Raw genomic sequence first — 18,091 nt, forward strand, 5'->3', positions numbered from 1 at the left:
TATCTCAAGATAATTAGAAAAATAAGTAAAATTAACTAATTATCTTGAGAAAACAGAGATAATAAAGTGTATTATATTATAGAAAACAACTATCATGTTAAGAGTGTTTAATTAGAAATATCTTTCACTAAATTTAAAACTTATAATTATTATTCCTTGTGATGTTCAGGCCACCTTTTACCACTCAACAACACCAAGCCAGCCGCAGGTGGATATCTGTTACGTGGGTGAGAAGTACGCAGCGCCTGACGTAGCAGGTCAGAGTGGACCAGCCTGGCTTTCTACCTGCCTGGCTTTCTACCTGCCTGCTCTCAGGGCTTTACACAGCTCAATTAGCGTGACACACTTTCTCCTGTGATCGCCTGTCTTCCGTCCTGGCCCTGAACACAGCGGATTATGAGCACTAACTACAGCACTGCCCTTCCAAGAAGACACAGAGTTTGTTAGAGGGTCGTTTTCCTGCGCCCTGTTTACGCGCGGAGCAAAGCAGCAGAGAAGTGTCCAGACCATGGTTGTTGAGGGGGACATGGCTGGGTTCATGCCCCAGAAGGAGATCGTGTATAATGGTTTGTTGCCGTACGCGGACCGATTGGACCAGGAGGCCACGGAACTGCTGGCGGAGATTAAAGCGAACCTGTCCAGAGCGGTCCTCCTCAGGGAGCTGTGGCCTGGGGTCGCTTTCTGGTCCAGGAAACTCTTCTCGTAAGTGCTGGAGCAAGACTAACAATGTTAATCTCACAGTTACTCCTCAGGATCAAAAACAATGCTCTCAAATGTTGACTATAAGGTCATGTTTGAAGGTTCTGAAGTGGTATTTTTCAGTCCTCAATGCAAGCAGTCCAAAAAAATTTCCAACCCAGAGTTTGAACTGTTCTCATTGCGTTGTTAAAATATTTCTCTGGTAAAGTAACAAGTGAAACATAGTAAATAAGCTTCATTAAAGTGATTTAATACAAGTCAAAGGGCTTTTATGTTAAAATACAATGTGCAGTGAGTCATTGCAGGTGGCCACAGCTATAATAAATTACAATTGTGGACTCAAATACTCAATATTAGATTGTACGTGTAGGAATGGGAATGAAGAAATATGCATCTGTGACAGGAGTAATGTAAAGACCATGTGGTGTACCTGGCCTTTCCAGACAAACCTCCAGGTGCCTTCAAAGAGCGTGTGTTTTGGCCTTTAACTTGAAATAAAATGGTATTTTAAACAACTTTTTTCTTGGCATCAACACAGTCAGAGAGGTAAGTCAAGGTCTCATATTGAGAAAGTGGGCCAGTGAGGCTGCATAATGCACAGTCTGTATGAGATGTGGGTTAGCTGCAGGAAGCGATCAGTGGCCACTTGAATTAGGAATGTCTTTGGTACCAACCCAAATAAAATATTGGCTTTGAGTGGTACACCGGTCAGACAGTGCTCTGATCTGATACATTATTTATTCCCACGCCCAAAAAAGAAAAACAAACATGTTTACAACTTTTTCAAAATTATGAATATTATGGCTAGAAGAAGTAAATACTTTTTTAAAGTAACAAAAAATATTTTGTTTGTCAAATTGTTATTCTTTTTTTTCAATCAATACATTTATTGAGCTTTCTTTTTTTTTGTTTTTTTTTGGTTTTTTTTACACATTTTAGTGACAAAACAACAAATTGATGTGTGCCTCACAACCAAAGTACCCACCAACCTTAAACATTAAAACAAACTTCTTCTCAGACCAAAAGCCATCTTTTATGCAAATATATATATAAAACAAAATAAAATAACATGACAGGGTAGTACACAATCAAAAAATTAAGATATCATATTATCTCCACAAGATTCAGTCAATATGTATTGAGGTTTCTATCCGAGAAAACTCATTCCTTTCACTCCTCAAACCTCCGTTCCAAGGGTCCCCAAATTATTATTTGATGTTAGCAAACAAACACAGTGTGGTGCTAGCAGAAAGAGTAAAGCAAGTCAAAGCTAAATATCAGCAATTTGGGTTTCCTATCACACATTTAAGCTTTTTTTTTAAATTCTCTAAAGCTACTATAAGGAACTATATTTCGTGTCACCCCCCTTGGCACCCGTCCTGTGGACAAAGTGTTACCGCTTATCTTTTTGCTAATCCTGTCCTGTTCATGTCTGTTTGGTTTCCGGCTACACGCATTGACATTACCACGAAAAAATAGTACATGTTCTTGCTGATAAGCTTATTTGCTTTTGTGAGTCATTTGGAGACATTACTTGGAAATTCAGTCTAATTTTATAACCAGCTAAAAGCTTGTCCTGTGACGAGCTTTTGATTGATGTCAATTGTGCCCCTTGTGGATGCAGTATGTGGACGCATTATGTCTTATACCTTTGTTTATTTTGTTCTGTACATTTGAAGGTAATTTTTTCTTTTTTTGGGTGTAACTCACTTTATCTGACACCTACCCCACGGCAGAGGTTACAAGTGTTAAAAATTACATTGTAGAAATAATAAACCTTGTTGCTGATGGTCTCTTCTGCTTTTGTAGCACATAAAGAGTCATCAATTTAAATTTAAGTGTGTTTCATGGCTAACGAAAAGCTTCTCACAGGAGCTTTAAAGTTAAATAATGAGTGGGGAAAAAACAGAAGATCGCAGAATCAACACCCTTTGATAAACACAACATTTGGAGGGGCTGCGAGCTGAGCTGCTATTATCTCAGCTTGTTTTGAGGTTAAGACTCCATCAGTGTGATGAGTCCGGCAGTACAACAATCACATTAGTACATAGATGTTGGAAATTGAAAACATTTAGTATCTTTTATCACAATGGCACTTGATGTAAAACATGTACTTTCAAATATTCAAGTCTAGGTACCTGAATTGATAACAAATACAAAATAACTTCTCTATTTATATTCTTTCCTTTCTTCTTCTGACCACTCAGGTTTCTGAAGCTGTACGGCCGGAGATTCAGCAAAGAGGACCACATCCTCTTCATCAAGCTGCTGTATGAGTTGGTCACATTACCAAACCTGGAGCCTCACATGATGCAGACCTACGCTAAGCTGCTGATTCAACTTCTCAAGTGAGTGCGCCACGCATTATACACGAAATACACTTGCAGGTTTCTGAGCTCCTCGCCCTCAGAGGCAGGGTGAGGAGTTTGGAGTACTGCTGCTCCGCTCCTTCATTTTAATAAAAGAAGTGAGTTCAGGTGGTTCAGGCGTCCCTGTGGATCCCGGGGCACACCCAAACTGCATTTCCCATCTGGCCTGGGAAAAGCCTTGGGATCCCCAAGGAGGAGCTGGACTGTGGCTGGAAAGAAACATGCCTTAGTTGCCTGCATCTGAATATTTAGAAGGGTTATAAAACACATTACAGTGCAGGGAATTAACTGTATGGCTATAAATTATCGAAGAAATACTTCAGTCCTAGTTTTTTCCATCGGGCTCTCTTGACGTCAGAAAGCTGGACACCCCAGCATCAGCATCTTGCGTACATTGGTATCCTTTAATGAGATCAGAGAGCCGCCTGGTTGGTAAACAGTGGGTGCTGCAAGTGGTATAATGATGTGAATACTTGTGACGGGCTAAAGTGGATTTTTCACTTACCTCGCTGGCCTTTTGAATGCTGCTATTTAAACAACCCGCAGACTGGAGTAAGTGATTCAGAAAGCACTCAAAAGAGCAGAAACAAACATGAAAACTGCACAGTCCTCTAAAATAGATGTCTCTTCGAAGTTGTGTGTGCTCTTCAAAACAGTTCTCTGTAAACCAGGACTGACGTTACAGTGGCTATTCTCTCACACAGTTCACAGTCCCACAAGATCTTGAGAAAAATATAGAGTTGAATCAGCCTGCAGTGCTGCCTTATATTGAGATTTTTCCTGTCTGATGATTTGCTCTTAAGGGTTTGATTTGCATGTTCGTGTTTTGAGATGGTTACAAAACTCAAATGATTATCACTGAAGATTAGGTCATAGTTTGTGAGGACTGGATGATCAAACAAACACCACTTAGAAACTCTGTGGGTGATAAAGATGGTAACACTTTCAGTATGAGATGATGCATCGTGAGCAAACTGTAGTGGCTAATGGAAGAGGTACGTAGGGGTCTTGACTCAACCTGACGGTGTTCCTACGCTACAGAAACCACCTCAGAATACATTATCACCAGCTTTGTGGACTACATGTACATGAGGCGCCTCATTTAACCACTAAGCTTAACCAGCACCTCATTGTTTCCACTATTGGTGAAGTAAAAGAAGGTAAACAGGACCAGGTTTCTGTGACATTTCTTCTCCATTTATCAATCCTGAAACACTGCTGTGTCCTGTATTGTTTCCTTTCAGTGTTCACTTTATGCACTGTCCTCAATTTTAAATTTCTCTGTCCTCGCCTCCATGCTGCTGCATTCGTCTCTTTTCTCTCTTTGTAAACAGAGCTGTCAATCGATCATCTTTTTAAATTCAAATAACTAATTAAAAACTAAACTTCTCAGAAAAAAACATGAGCATTTAGACATAAATCAGCATGATAAGAACTATATATAATGTCAGAAACCATGTTTGATAAAAATGTATAATACTTTATATTACTTATTTTAACTTTAAAGTTTGAACTACATTCCATCTGTTAATATGGGGGAGGCGGGGGGTTTTGACCTATACTACAGCCAGTCAGTAAGGGGAGCTGTAAATCTTTTGGCTTCACAGTCAGTTAACACTTATGCCATCCAATTTAATATACAGCCTATTTTGACCAATCAGAAACAAATATTTAAAACAGCCATGTATATTGTTTATTTTATGTACACATCAAATGTTAAATCAAGTGGTTCCAAACCTAGGGTTCAAGGCACCTCCTAGGGTCACGAAATATATCTGGGGGGTCAGTGTGAATTGTCCAGTGCAAGAGGGCCCAAATTTAAAGTTCTTCCGCATGCATTCGAGGTTTGACTCTTGTCACTTTCTCTAAATATAAGGGGCACAAACTAGACTACTTCTAACGGCTGTATCTTAAGGATAATAGAATCAGTGTAAATTGTAGAATATTCCTGAATTGTAGTAGAGTACATGTTTAAAGTTTTTTACGAAATCACTTCATAAAAAATAACATACACACACTGTGTGATTAAAAAGGACAGTGAGGTTTTCTGGTTCAACACTGTGTATGACTTCTTAAGCCCTGACCAAACTTCCCTTCTTTTCTCACATCTATCTTACAAATCACACCCGTCACACAATTAGGATCTGCCCAAAAGTCTCTGAGATGCTCTCATTCATCACTTCCCATTTGTCTCCAGTTGTTTCCATGATTTCCACATCACTCACAAAACAACACCTTAATGTCGATGTCATTTGACTGAGTGTTTTCCATGAGATGAAAAGAGAAGGATTTGGGCTAAGCGTATATGAAGTGCCAGGTTTTGCAGCACAGAGATGAATTTGATACTCGACATCACACATCAGGTCTCTGTAGGCGTTTTCCTTTTATAGTCTTGCTTCACATTTCACTGTCATTTCCCCAATTGACTCGTCTCCGCTTCATTTTTCAAATTCTCCCAATCTCCCCCAATGAGACTCTGTTTCATAGATAAATAAGAGCAGAGGAGACGGGAGGAATCTGAGGATGGTTAAATGTTCATATTTTTCAGGGCTGGGACTCTTTAACAACTATTGTGGGGGGTTTATTCATCTGAAATTGGGATCTTACAAAAAGATGAAGTAACAGAGAACAAAGACAGCTTTTTTTAAGCTTCTCAGAGGGATTCAAAGCTTGTAAAATAGTCATCAGCAGCACTGCAGTTACTGTGTAATCTAATAGCTTAACAGGGTGTTTGAAAAATCAAAAAATGAAAGTGTTAGAGTAACTCAAAGCTCGGTTTGCTCTCAGATAAGATCTTTAAACGTTTTACAGAGAAGCCAAGTGACTGTGATTAGGGCTGCTTTGGGAGAGAGGCGGGTTGTTACTTAATGCTAGGGGCTAATGTTTTTTGGAGCAGTAACAAATAATAAAAAATGAAATTAAAGAAAAATAAGATTCCTGGGTATGGAATTGAAATTCAGGTCAGTAGATGTACAAGGCAAGCACAATTAAGTTAAAACACTACACAACAACAGGTGTTCATGTATTTAAAAAAAACTTAAACTGTGTACAGTAGTACAGTAGTAATCAGCTGTTTAGCTTCAACCACTTATCACACAAGAACTTATTATGTATCACAGAATCGATTTGACACCTGTAGTAGTTAGTGGTGTTAGCTAGCACAAAAAACTCAGCTCGAAATTCTCATCTTCCCAAAGGTAGGCCTGTCTTGTAACACTATAACCAACTGTGAGAGTCTGGGGCGTTGTTTCTTGGTAAACTGTGCTTTTGAGAGCGTGTAGACCGAGAAGCTAGCTAAAACTGGACAATCACAGTAGCTGGGGTTTTGACAGGGCTTGTTGTTTATCATAAACTATGCATCGACTTTTCAAAGCCTGGTTGTGCGGCCACTGTTTTATCATCAGTGGTGGACAAAGTACAGGGCTTCATTACTGAAGTCAAAGGAGAGATACTGCAGGTCAAATATTACTCCAATACAAGTGAAAGTTGTTCAGTCAAAATATTATTTGAGTTAAAGTACTGAAGTACTTGCTTTTAAAGCTACTTAAGTATTCAAAGTACTTTTTAAAATATCTCAAAACATTGTTTTTTCAAAATAAATAAATGCAGTCAAGAATACATAGGAGTACATTCTGTTACATTATGTTTATTTTGAAACAATTACTTGAAATCTCTAAAACCTATACACTTGGAATAAAAACATTAGCTATATTACTCCAACCACTGGTCATCTGGAATTAAACAAATGTTACATTGCTCAATACGCTTTGTATCCATCATTACCACCTCTAAATGAACTGCCTGATCTGGGTGAAATTTGCTCTGTATTTGATATACAGGTACGGCTAAACCATTGAGACAAACAGAACTCCACAAAAACATTTTACTGTCTTAGGGATCAGATTTCAGAAAAGAGAAGGAAATTCATGAGCTGACTTCAAAGCTAAAGTAGTGAGTAACTAGAGCATTGATAGAAATGTAGTGGAGTCAAAAGTAGAATAATTGTCTTCTAAATGTAATGGAGTAAAAGTAATACGTTCCCCCAAAAATAACACTCAAGTACAGATACTCAAAAACTGTACTTAAAGGCCCTGTGAGGAGTTTGGAACGGGCTGAGAAACAGACTGAAAATGATACTGATGCCTCTTTATAACCTTCAATAGCAAACAAGTCCATCAGCAGCAACACTGGCACCTTCTCTGTTGTAATTTTTAATGCCTGAAACTGTCCTGGGGGGTAGGTTTCAGACCAGATGATGGACATCTTGCTTCAGAAACAGCCTTTATTTGACTGTTTTCATGGTAAATAATCACATTGCCTGATAAAGATGACTGTTGAACACAACAGGATGAGGCTTTTGTTGAAAACACTACTTTTGCATGTATAGGACAAGAGATAAGAGGTATCACTTTGTCCACAAGGGGGCGCCAGAATCGATACAAAACGAAAGTTCCTCACAGCACCTTTAAGTACAGTACTACAGTAAATTTACTTTGTTACTGTCCAACACTGTTTATCATACATGAGTAAACAGAAGCCACACAAACCCCTAACATTACTGCTGAGAAGAGAGGCAAAATGAAAGCAGGAGCTTAGATACGGGTAAACATCCACCGCGATAGAGACGCTCAAACTGACTTCAAAGACAAAAACAAAAGCGTCATGTAGTGACAATGCTCCTAAAGTAACTCAGCAGCACAGTATGTCTTAAAGGTACTTTCCACAATTCCAACTGTAACACAGTAATGTTAGCTAAAAAAGTGGCCAAATGCTAACGTTAGCTGTTGTGTGTCGTAGGATATTAATATAGTTGTATATATAGATATCGCTCTCCACTGTTTACATGGAGCCCTTCAAATATAACACTGTGTGAGTATGTTGTACCAGCCGAGTCTGCACCTGCACATTACCAACGTCTGCAGTTGTCACTCCCTTCATACTTTATCAAGCACATAGAGTCACAATGATGTGTTTGCACACATGTCAGATGGCTGTCAGACATCATGTTGAGTGCGGCTCTGCTGGGTAGTGACTCATTTTTCCTGCGATTACAGACTCTTCCAGACACCCTGTGGTTTTTCACTTCAGCACAACATTATCACTGTCACTTTTTCTTGCCTGAGGTTTTTATTTTGAAAGGTTTGAACTAGACGCACAGTTGATAATTGACTTCTTTTAATTTTTTTAAAAACAGGAAGAAGGAACTACTGTCAAGGGAAGACTTGGAGTTGCCATGGCGACCGCTCTACGATTTGCACGAGAGGGTTGTCTACTCCAAAAATGAACACCTTGGACTCATCTGGTTTCCCAAGTATGAAGTGTTATGTTCATTTTGACTTGTGTTTGCTCACTGTGTTTGTACTTCTGATACCTTAAATGGTTTTAATTTGGGCTTTTTTTTTTAACATGGTCATAGATATCTGGCATTAATTTAAAAAGTTTGGCCTTTTGGTTATTTTCTTCAGCTGGAAATAGATTTAAAGATTCATGACACTCTTAAGTCGTTCAAGTTGACGCTGATGCCAGCAGCACAAAGGCTTAAAACAGGGGGAACAGCTAGCCTGGCTCTCTCGCTCATCTGTACCCTTTCCTCTAATGAGATAAACCTTGTTGGTAAAAAATCACTGGGCCAACACCGGTTTACTGATGTCAAGACACATGACCTGGTAAAGTGGATTTGTCACTTACCCTCTGCCATGTGGAAGGCTGCCATTTAAACAACCTCATCACTTGAGAAAGTAATGTCAGAAAGTCTTTGGAAGTTTCATACACAGGACATCTAGGTCAAGGTCCAGAATGTGTCTGGAAACACTTGAGTCTTGTTCAAGAAAGCAGTTCAGTCTTATTTTGAGGCTTTAACAGTGTGAGATGTATGTATGCTAAAAATGGAAACAGCCACCAGCAGCCAGAAAACCCATCTGAGGACTTAAAGAGTGGTAAACAGCTAACCTATCTCTGTCCAACGGTAATAAGAATTAGAAGACTTCCGCGACACTGGAGCTGACTAAATGAATGCCTGATCAAAAATTTAGAAAAGCTGTTTTTTGTTGGTGGAAGTTTCAGTATATCTTCAGGATCAACTGAGCAGATTGGGCACGCTTCACAGACTCAATATGATGCATTCAGGCTGGCTACGTGGTGACTTAAGATATATTAAGTGACCATGGAGGCTAACGGAGGCTACGTCCACATGTACAGATATATTTATGAGCTTTTTTTCCCCTCTGTTTTCAAAAACAAAAACAGAGGTGTTCTTGAATATTTCTATCTCCCAATGACAATGCAGAAAAAGGTTGAAAACGTCCACATTAGAATAGAATAGAATACAATGCCTTTATTGCCATTGCAACAAGTACAACGAAATTGAAAGGTGCAGTCCTCATTAGGTGCCAAAAACAATGCACCTAACGACGGAGCAACCAGCCGCAGCGTCCATGCGCGCAGCCATCTTGGATCAATAATTTCAACAAGAATAGAAAAGAAATGTTCATCAAAGACGACAGCTTGGCCATAATTCTCCTGTCAGCCACTACCTCCACAGGGTCCAGGACTGAGCTGAGCTGGCCTTCTTCACCAGTTAGTTCAGTCTTGCTCTCCTGTACCCTGTAGCATGACATTCTTAATTTATTGTCAGCTTTCCACCTGAAATTTGGTGACCCACTGAAGTTTAGGGAAATCAGAAGAAATAAGAAGACACTGCTGTTAACAACGTGTCTGTAAAACACCTTTAAGACACCATGAAGTGCTAACAAGATCACTTACTACTCTCCTTTCTATGAATTTCTAAATATGTCTCTATGGTACAATTTAATTTAGATTTGTTCAAAGTGACACCTGAGATTAAATACAATACTAGGGATAGACCGATTATCAGCCGGGTTGATTATTGGCGCCAATATTCAGCATTTTGACGCATATCTGCATCAGCCTTTTTCAAAAATCTGACAGCCGATAAGAGATCAGTTTAAAACTGGGTTATTTTGGCTCTGATGCAGCCACACCACCAGGTAACTCCAAGTAGAGCATACAACTAAACCGAAGTGTGTGCTCGGGTCGGAATCTTTCAAAATTTGCTAAGTCACATGGCAGAAATGACACCGTCTGCAGAAACCGTAGCCTAGCTTGTATTCCATTTCTCCCTGCAGTTTCTCACAAACGGCAGGAGACCAGCTGAGCATCATCTGTTGTGGCTCCTACAATTACTAGTGATTTAAAACTCATACAACCCCACTTCAAAAAACTGAAATACCCCCATAAAACAAAGACAAGTGAAAGATTAACATTTCAGTTATATTGACATTTTGGAAAACTTTATTCAATGTAGAAAAATTTAGAGATCTATTTTTTAAAGTTTTCATTTGACTTTATAAGACATGCTGCTGAGCCTGGGAGCTCCCTGCACTTTTTGTTAGAATTTTAAAACAAAGATGTCTATTGTCTAAGATAAAAAAAACCTTTAACATGTTGCAAATCTGAAAAGCTGTTTAATAAACATATGCTCAAAGGCATTTAAACGAAGTTAAGTGTTGGAGTTTGTATTATTCAAAATCTTGACGCCAATATTTCCCCTTGTACTGCAAATGAATATCGGCTCCAAATATCGGTTATTGGCCTCCTTGACTACTAATAATCAGTATCGGTGTTGGCCCTGAAAAAAACATATCTGTCTATCTCTACACAATACAGTCACTGATTTAGACATGGCTTAACAACGGTTGGTATAATGGTTTATTGACATACCTTCATCAGAGCCTCAGAAAGCTTTTCTAATGTGTGATGTTGTCCTGAAGTCCATGGGCCAAGAAGGTCAAACCTTGAAGAGAGACACCGTTTGGATTGGATGCCAAATATAGTCCTGTTTTTTATACTTGGGGATTTTCTTGTCGCTCTGTTTTCTGTCTCTCATTTTTTCACTGTTGCTTTTACAAGTCAAACCAAGATGTTGCCTTGAACCTTATGAACCTTTCTACTGTTTTGGGCTCTAAGAATAATGACCAAAAATTAAGCAATCAATTGAATTCTGCAGCATGTATGTTTACGTTTTGTCAGTGGAGGATCTCACTTGATAGTAAAAGCTGTATAACTTCTCTAACACCTACACACCTTGTCTCTCTGCTTGTTTGCAGCTCAGTGGACCACATTTTGAAGGCTTTGATCAAAAGCTGCAGACTGTAAGTCTCATCCTCTGTGATCATGTCATTCGTACCACACAGGATAATGTTTTACTTTGATCAGTTGTGTACTGTAGATCTATGTGTGTGTGTGTTTGTATATCCAGCTTGTCTTCACCTGCCTGTGTCTATTTGTGCTCATGCCTGTCCTTTTCCCAGGTATTTCCCCGCATCCTGCACTCAGGAGATGCTGGATGAGTGGCGCCCCCTGCTGTGCGTGTTTGATGTGATCATGCAGAAGGCCATCAGTAACATGGAGCTGTTTCTGCCCACCATCATGCCCCCAGAGGAGCACAGCCAGGGCTTCCAGTAAGTGACTGAAACGGCTCTGTTAGGAAATAAGATTATACGCCAAGTGCGGCTTGTCCCAGCCAAAGCAAACATAAAGGGTTTATGAAGTTTTAGCAAAGGCTCCCTTTTGTTTATTTATAGAACAATCTCTGCAGGCTGGGGAAGGTAAGACGGGTTACTTTTTTTTGCCATTTTTGGTCCTGGAATGAAAAATGACCCTTGAATATAGTTTGCTTAAATGAAGTCATCTGTTGCTTTGAGAGTGTATGTCATGCTTTAACTAATTTTCAGGCTCTTATAGCATCAGAGTCAACAGAAACCCAAATCCAGAATAGCCTTTGACTGTGTAATGTGGAATTCATTTTTATAGAAGGAGGCACTTAAAAAGCAGCAGACAGACGCTTCTATTCATTATTCATTTACGGTCAATATATTTCCTGTTATATTACCTGAACTTGAGTTTTCATTGTGGCTTGTTATTCTAAAATCTGGATATAAAATCCACACACTAATCACAGGACAACATCACGTGACTACTTACACCCAACTTCTTCTGCAGGCCAAGCATTGACATACCCAGATGTAAAGAACTGTGATCAGTTTTGCTGTGTTTTGCATCAGTTTGGGCATCTTGCTTGAGAATGATAGAGGTATAACCAATGCTACAGAGCTTTGATTCAGTGTTACATGTAGCCTTGAGAAAAAAAACATACAAAGCTGATGAGCTGTTGTTGTGGGCAGAGCCTGGTAGATATCATTCAAACGGCAACCCCCTGTGTTGGGAAAGGAAGCCAAAGTAGGAGTGCAAAAAACTGCAGTTCCTCAAGTGTCCACTTGAGGCTTGTCCCAAAAGCAAAGGAATCCCCTTAAACACCCATTTTGAGATGCCTGTTCAACAGCAAATTAAACTTGTTTACCACCTTGTACAAAAAAGAAAACAGATTTGGTCTGAATGGTTCATTTCTTTATTCTTAACATCTATGTTTTTTCTGACCTGTTTTGCTTGCATTAAAGCTAAGAGTTAAACATTAATTTGCATAATTGTGGAAGTGGTTGAAGTGACTGACAGCTAGGTGCGTTATAAATGGATTGTGTTTATAAAGCGCTTTCTCTAGTCTTCTGACCAGCCAAAGTGGTTTTACATTACATTTCACATTTACCCTACATGCATACACTGATGGCAGAGGCTGCTATGTAAAGCCCATCCGTATTAACTAATCCCATTGACACCAAGCGGCAACCCCCGGTCTCAAATGATGTAGCCCATGTGGAAGTGTTATAAACTGCAATTCATAGAGAATCCACTTGAGGCTGGCTGCAGAAACACTGAAAACCACATACACACCAATTCAAAAAAGACAATCTTTGCAGCAGAAATAAACATGTTTACAGCCGGGTTCAAAAAACGGCTTGGCTCAATGTAGCTAATTTCTCTATCGGCACACACTGTATGGGGGGTGAATTTTTCAATACATCAGTATTGACTGATCCCATTGACACACCAATAGCACAGCCACCAGGGGACAGTTCTTGCCAAAAGACACTTCGGCATGTGGACAGAGCGGCCGGGGATCAAACCCTCGACTTTACGATTGAAAGGCGACATGACACTACTACTGATCAACAGCCGCCTCTACCTGTTTCCCAGGAGGCTTAAGGCCCAACTCTCCGACTCACCTGACAGTCTCTGGGTTGACCGAAGGTTAGGTTGCGTCAACTTTTCTAATATGGCCACCGCCAACATTGGGCTTCAAAACACCTTTACTGAAACCAATGGGTGACATCACTGAGACTATATCCATTTTGTATACAGTCCATGATATCAATCAGAATGTGATATGCCACGCCCACTAAGTCTTCAGAAAACTTAGCTTTTTTTGTTTCGTTTTTATGAAAATGAAAGTTTTTTTCTGCTTGGATTTATGACTCACAGCATGTGTGTCGTGTTAGACATTTTTACTAATTGAAGCCACATTTCCAGAGGCTCCTACACCTTTGCATCCGTTTTTAAAACTTTCATTTATTAACATTTTCTGCCGTGCAAGAAGAAACATCAAAAAGCCAAAAGGACACTAAAAAGTAGCCCCCCCCCCCCCCAAAAAAAAGATCACAGGTTGAGCTGTGAAATAAGGGAGATTACATAACCCATCATATTTCTCTTGGAAGATGACACAGTTAGAAAAGAACCTCTTCTTTGGCTACATAAACCATCTATCTTTCCCAAAGGTTTTCTCCAAGTCATTTTTGAAGTCGAATAGATCATCTTTCCTGGAAGGTGAAAGTGGAAGAAGCATAAAAAGTGGCAAGCAGCTGATCTCCTTTTTTTAAGTCTGTGTTTTGTTAAAGAGTTTTTTGAGGAAGGAGAGTTTCAATGAGTAATTGTCCTTTTACGTAAGCAGTGCTCCCTCTCTCCTCATTCTGCTAAGATTTTGCTTCCTTGAAAAACCTTTGCCCCTCTTCTTCATCACCCTTCATGGTTGTGTTCCAGCTAAAGGGCCTCTTCACAGCGTTCACTGCATTCTTCAGTGTATTCCCTCTTTCATGAGCTATTTGTCTGGATTAAGTCTTGGACTCATCAGCAGTTTCTGCACAGTTTCCACAATACATCATCTTTAATACTCTCTTTTTCCCCTTTCAGTTTTTCTCTCTCACCCAGGATCTACAAAGGAGGGAGGGAGGGAGTTTATTTTTTGGGGGAATTGGAGAAAAGATGAGGGGAATTTAGCTTCAGGTGTGTGTTTGCGTCATCGGGTGTCCATTTAATGGTGTTTCTGTGTGCATGTGTTTTTAGGCTTTGGTTTGATGAATTGATGACTATCTGGACATCGGTGCAGAATCAGCCGACCTGGGAAGGGGTGAGTAACGAAGATATAGGCTGTGTCTGATATCAAACACTTATTCACTAATCCCCACTACTACTCTACTCAGGGAAATCTCTGTTGTGGACTAAATAATGATCGGCACAATAAAATATCAGCTGTTCTGAGGCTAACTAACTAAGTCGCTAATACAAATTTAACTAAAGACTATTAGACTAGACACAAGGTAAGACAGAAAAAGTCATGATATGGCTAAACACAGGATCACAGAGTCTTTAGGTAAACAATGTCAAAATGGTTTGCTAAGTGTGCCTTAGGTTAGCAGAGCTAGCACCACACTGCCAGCCCTCAGTCCTCCTTGCAGATTATCGTTCACATGCCTGTGCTGGTTACACATTGCCCTGGTCTAGTGATTACATGCCAGCTAACCAGTCTAAATATAACTTAACGTGCTACGAGATGCCATCTGTCATCTGTGTTTGTTTACATCCGGGTAGTAGAGAATTAGAGATACAGCCCCGGATGAGCTACATCTTAGACACAACATATGGTCGGCATTTAGGGCCTAAAATAGTGACACTATTTATAGTACATTTTACTGACTAGTAATTTGTTTGTGGATTAGTGAGGGTGATGATGTCTAATTATTGTGTTCTAACTCGGACACTACTTGTCCATTATTGCCAGATGCTGATAATGGCGTCATTAGTGTTGCACTGTTAAAACATGCAGCTCAAAGTCGGCCAGGGATCAATAAAAATGGCATGAATTATAGTGATTACTAATATTATACTGAGCCTAGCTTTACAATATATTCAAATAGAACTAAAAAACAAAGGGGAGAACACAGTATTTTTAATGATACATTGAAACCGTATTTATTCATTTCAACTCATTTGTTTGAATCATGCATACTTTATGCATGCCACGGCCTTTTGCTTGTCAACAGCATTAGCTGTTCCTCAACTTAACTATACTTTGTGTTTCAATATGTTTATTAAGGAAAACAAGATCTCCACAAAGCATCCACATGGACATTCAATTTTCATATAACAGTGCAATTCAAAGGCCTGATCTCACAGACTGCATTATCATTAATTTGGATTATTCATTCCTTATCATGAGGCAAAACTGTCTTCATCATAGAGTTAACAATAGAACAATAACTATCCCATCCTCCGCCCTCCCTCAACCCTCTCAAGGAGTGCTACCTGACAATGTACAAAAAGTTGATTATTTCAGCTCTGGAAATAGGAGATCAGTTGGTGCCAAATCTTTTCAAGTTTCTCAAGTCTGTTTTTAAGAATAAATCTAATTAACTTAACTATACTTTGAAAAAACAAAATCCTTTACACTTTATAAGAGTGCCACCAAATATGAACTTTTCTGTTATTATCAAATTCTTAATTTGAATCTTTTTCCTCCATTAGAAGAATCTTTTTTATTTATTTATTTATATATTTTATTATATCTTTGGGGCATTTTCGCCTTTATTGATAGGACAGCTTGAGACAGACAGGAAACGTGGGGAGCAGAGAGTGGGGGAAGACATGCAACAAATGGTTGCGGCCGGGAGTTGAACTAGCAACCTCTGCGACTAGCCTCTGTATGTGGGGCGCCCTTAGACCGCCAGGCCACCAGCACCCCAGAAGAATCAGATTTAATGTGAGATTGTGCGCTATCTGTCTATCACTTTCCATTACATGGCAATGCTGAAAAGTCAAGCGGCAACCTCCGGTCTAAAAATATGAGTCCAATGCGGAAGTGCTAAAAACTGCAGTTCATCGAGGATCCGCTTGAAGCTGGCTACGGAAGTACCAGAAACCACATACACACCAGTTCAAAAAAGGCAATCTTGACAGCAGAAATAAAAATGTTTACAGCCTGGTTCAAAAGACGAGTGTAGTTTGGATAGCTCATTTCTTGATCAGCTCACACTGTAGGGGGTATGAATTTATTTCTAACATAGCAATTTTGAAGATATTGAGATTACGCGTCTTCCAATGAGAGGCACAGCTGACTTGATTGACAGGCGGGAACACTGGAGCTGTTGGCTTGGAGGCTCAAAGCCCGCCTCTTTACGTCACAATCGCTCAACAGCAGCAATATGGCTGCCGCTGTCGACTGGCCTCAAGACAGCGCTTCAGGACCAGATGGGTGACGTCACAGATCCTATGTCCATATTTTATACACTCTATGGTAAAAGTACATTTTGCTTGCTTGGTGACCATCCAACATGAGTTCACAATAAAAGTCATAACACTTCTCACTCAAAGTTTTGGACAGCAGTACAATATGGTGAATTCCCCTAGTAGTGTACTATGTAGTGAGCAGAGTGTGATATCAGACACAGCCATAGACCTGAACGCACAATGTCTCACGTATCCTCCTTTTGTTGAAATAGGTTTTTTATTTTCATGTGAAGTTTTGTCGAGCAATAAAAACACTAACTGTACAATCTAACTAGCTTTCATAACCAGTTACTACAAGAGAGGAATCTGGAAAAAGTAATCATTTCAAAAAAATAGGAGAAAGAAAAATGAAGGAATTAAGTCGCAGATGTTGTATTTGTTGGAGGCTCCATCTGCCAATAGAGGAACTGAGGAAGTGAGCCCGTTTTCAAGTGTCTAAATATTCTCAGAACACTTTTTGGATTTTTCACCACCTTATTGTACTAACAGTTCTCTGGTTTGTAAGTTGTGCTTGAAAATTACTTCAAATGGAAATGAATAAAAATTCATACCTTAATCTCCGAACCTCTTTAATCTGCAACAACAACCAAATGGTGGATATTTTTACACAGAGGAGGATCACAGCTTTCCAGTTAATGCAGAAATGAATGGAGTAAATTGGATTGACACACTTTACTTCACCTTCTGATGATTGAAACATTTACATTTTGTGAGAATTGGCAGCTTCCACTCAGCATGCAGATTGCTTTTTCCATTTCTGCTTCTGCTCTGTTTTCATGCAACTTCCAAGAGCCATAGCGACCTGGCTCTGCTCCCCTCCTCTTTGACAAATTTGTCTCAGAAAATTGTCACATTCACCATATCTCTTATAATAACAGCTTTCACTCCTGGGAGACTTCTCTGTGAATGTTTGTCTGGTGTTTCCTCGCAGCACCTGGTGAACCTGTTTGCTCGCCTCGCCAACGACAACATCGGATACGTAGACTGGACACCTTATATTCCCACAGTGAGTCATTAGAAGAATTATGTGGATGTATGAGAGTGTCTGTTAATGTCTTTATTCTGGGGCTGCTGGCCTGGTTGTGTGTGAGGTAAACCCTATAATGTGTGTATGTGTGCAGATCTTCACAAGGATCCTGCGCAGTTTGAATCTGCCAGTCGGGGTCAGTCAGATGATCGCACCAAGATACCTAACCAACTCCTATGACATCGGGCACTTGGTGTTGTGGATCACAGCTCTTCTGGTACACGTTTTGCACACTTTTAGCCCAAAAATGCATCAAAAATGTGTTTTAATTTCAGTTTATAGAAGGTTGTTTTTTGTTGTGTCCCTGAAGGGTGGACCTGGAAACCCTGCGCAGAAGGAGCTGACCTGCCTCTTCAACAGCATCGCCTCCTTCTTCCATCCCTCCAATCATGGTCGCTGGCAGGTAGACACCCACACACACACTCGGAACACTCTGCCAAATCACTTTTCCGCTGCTTCCTGTCACGCTCCTTTGATTTATAACCTGTCATTCAGGACTCTGCAGACTCTCTGCACGCTAACA

General features: G+C 39.8%; 1 protein-coding gene across 1 annotated transcript in view; it reads left to right on the plus strand.

The window, feature by feature from the left end:
- LOC117830207 (proteasome activator complex subunit 4B-like) overlaps positions 1-18,091 on the plus strand; it is a 63,333-nt gene that overhangs the window by 1,427 nt on the left and 43,815 nt on the right. Inside the window, exons 2-10 of the mRNA XM_034708231.1 lie at positions 170-702; positions 2,907-3,047; positions 8,263-8,379; positions 11,195-11,239; positions 11,399-11,548; positions 14,322-14,385; positions 17,473-17,547; positions 17,663-17,785; positions 17,879-17,971. Of these exons, the coding sequence (XP_034564122.1) occupies positions 509-702; positions 2,907-3,047; positions 8,263-8,379; positions 11,195-11,239; positions 11,399-11,548; positions 14,322-14,385; positions 17,473-17,547; positions 17,663-17,785; positions 17,879-17,971 (1,002 nt within the window). The 5' untranslated portion in view covers positions 170-508. The remainder of the gene's footprint in view (positions 1-169; positions 703-2,906; positions 3,048-8,262; positions 8,380-11,194; positions 11,240-11,398; positions 11,549-14,321; positions 14,386-17,472; positions 17,548-17,662; positions 17,786-17,878; positions 17,972-18,091) is intronic.

The sequence above is a fragment of the Notolabrus celidotus genome, chromosome 18 (genome assembly GCF_009762535.1).
Source record: "Notolabrus celidotus isolate fNotCel1 chromosome 18, fNotCel1.pri, whole genome shotgun sequence".
Taxonomy (NCBI): Eukaryota; Metazoa; Chordata; class Actinopteri; order Labriformes; family Labridae; genus Notolabrus; species Notolabrus celidotus.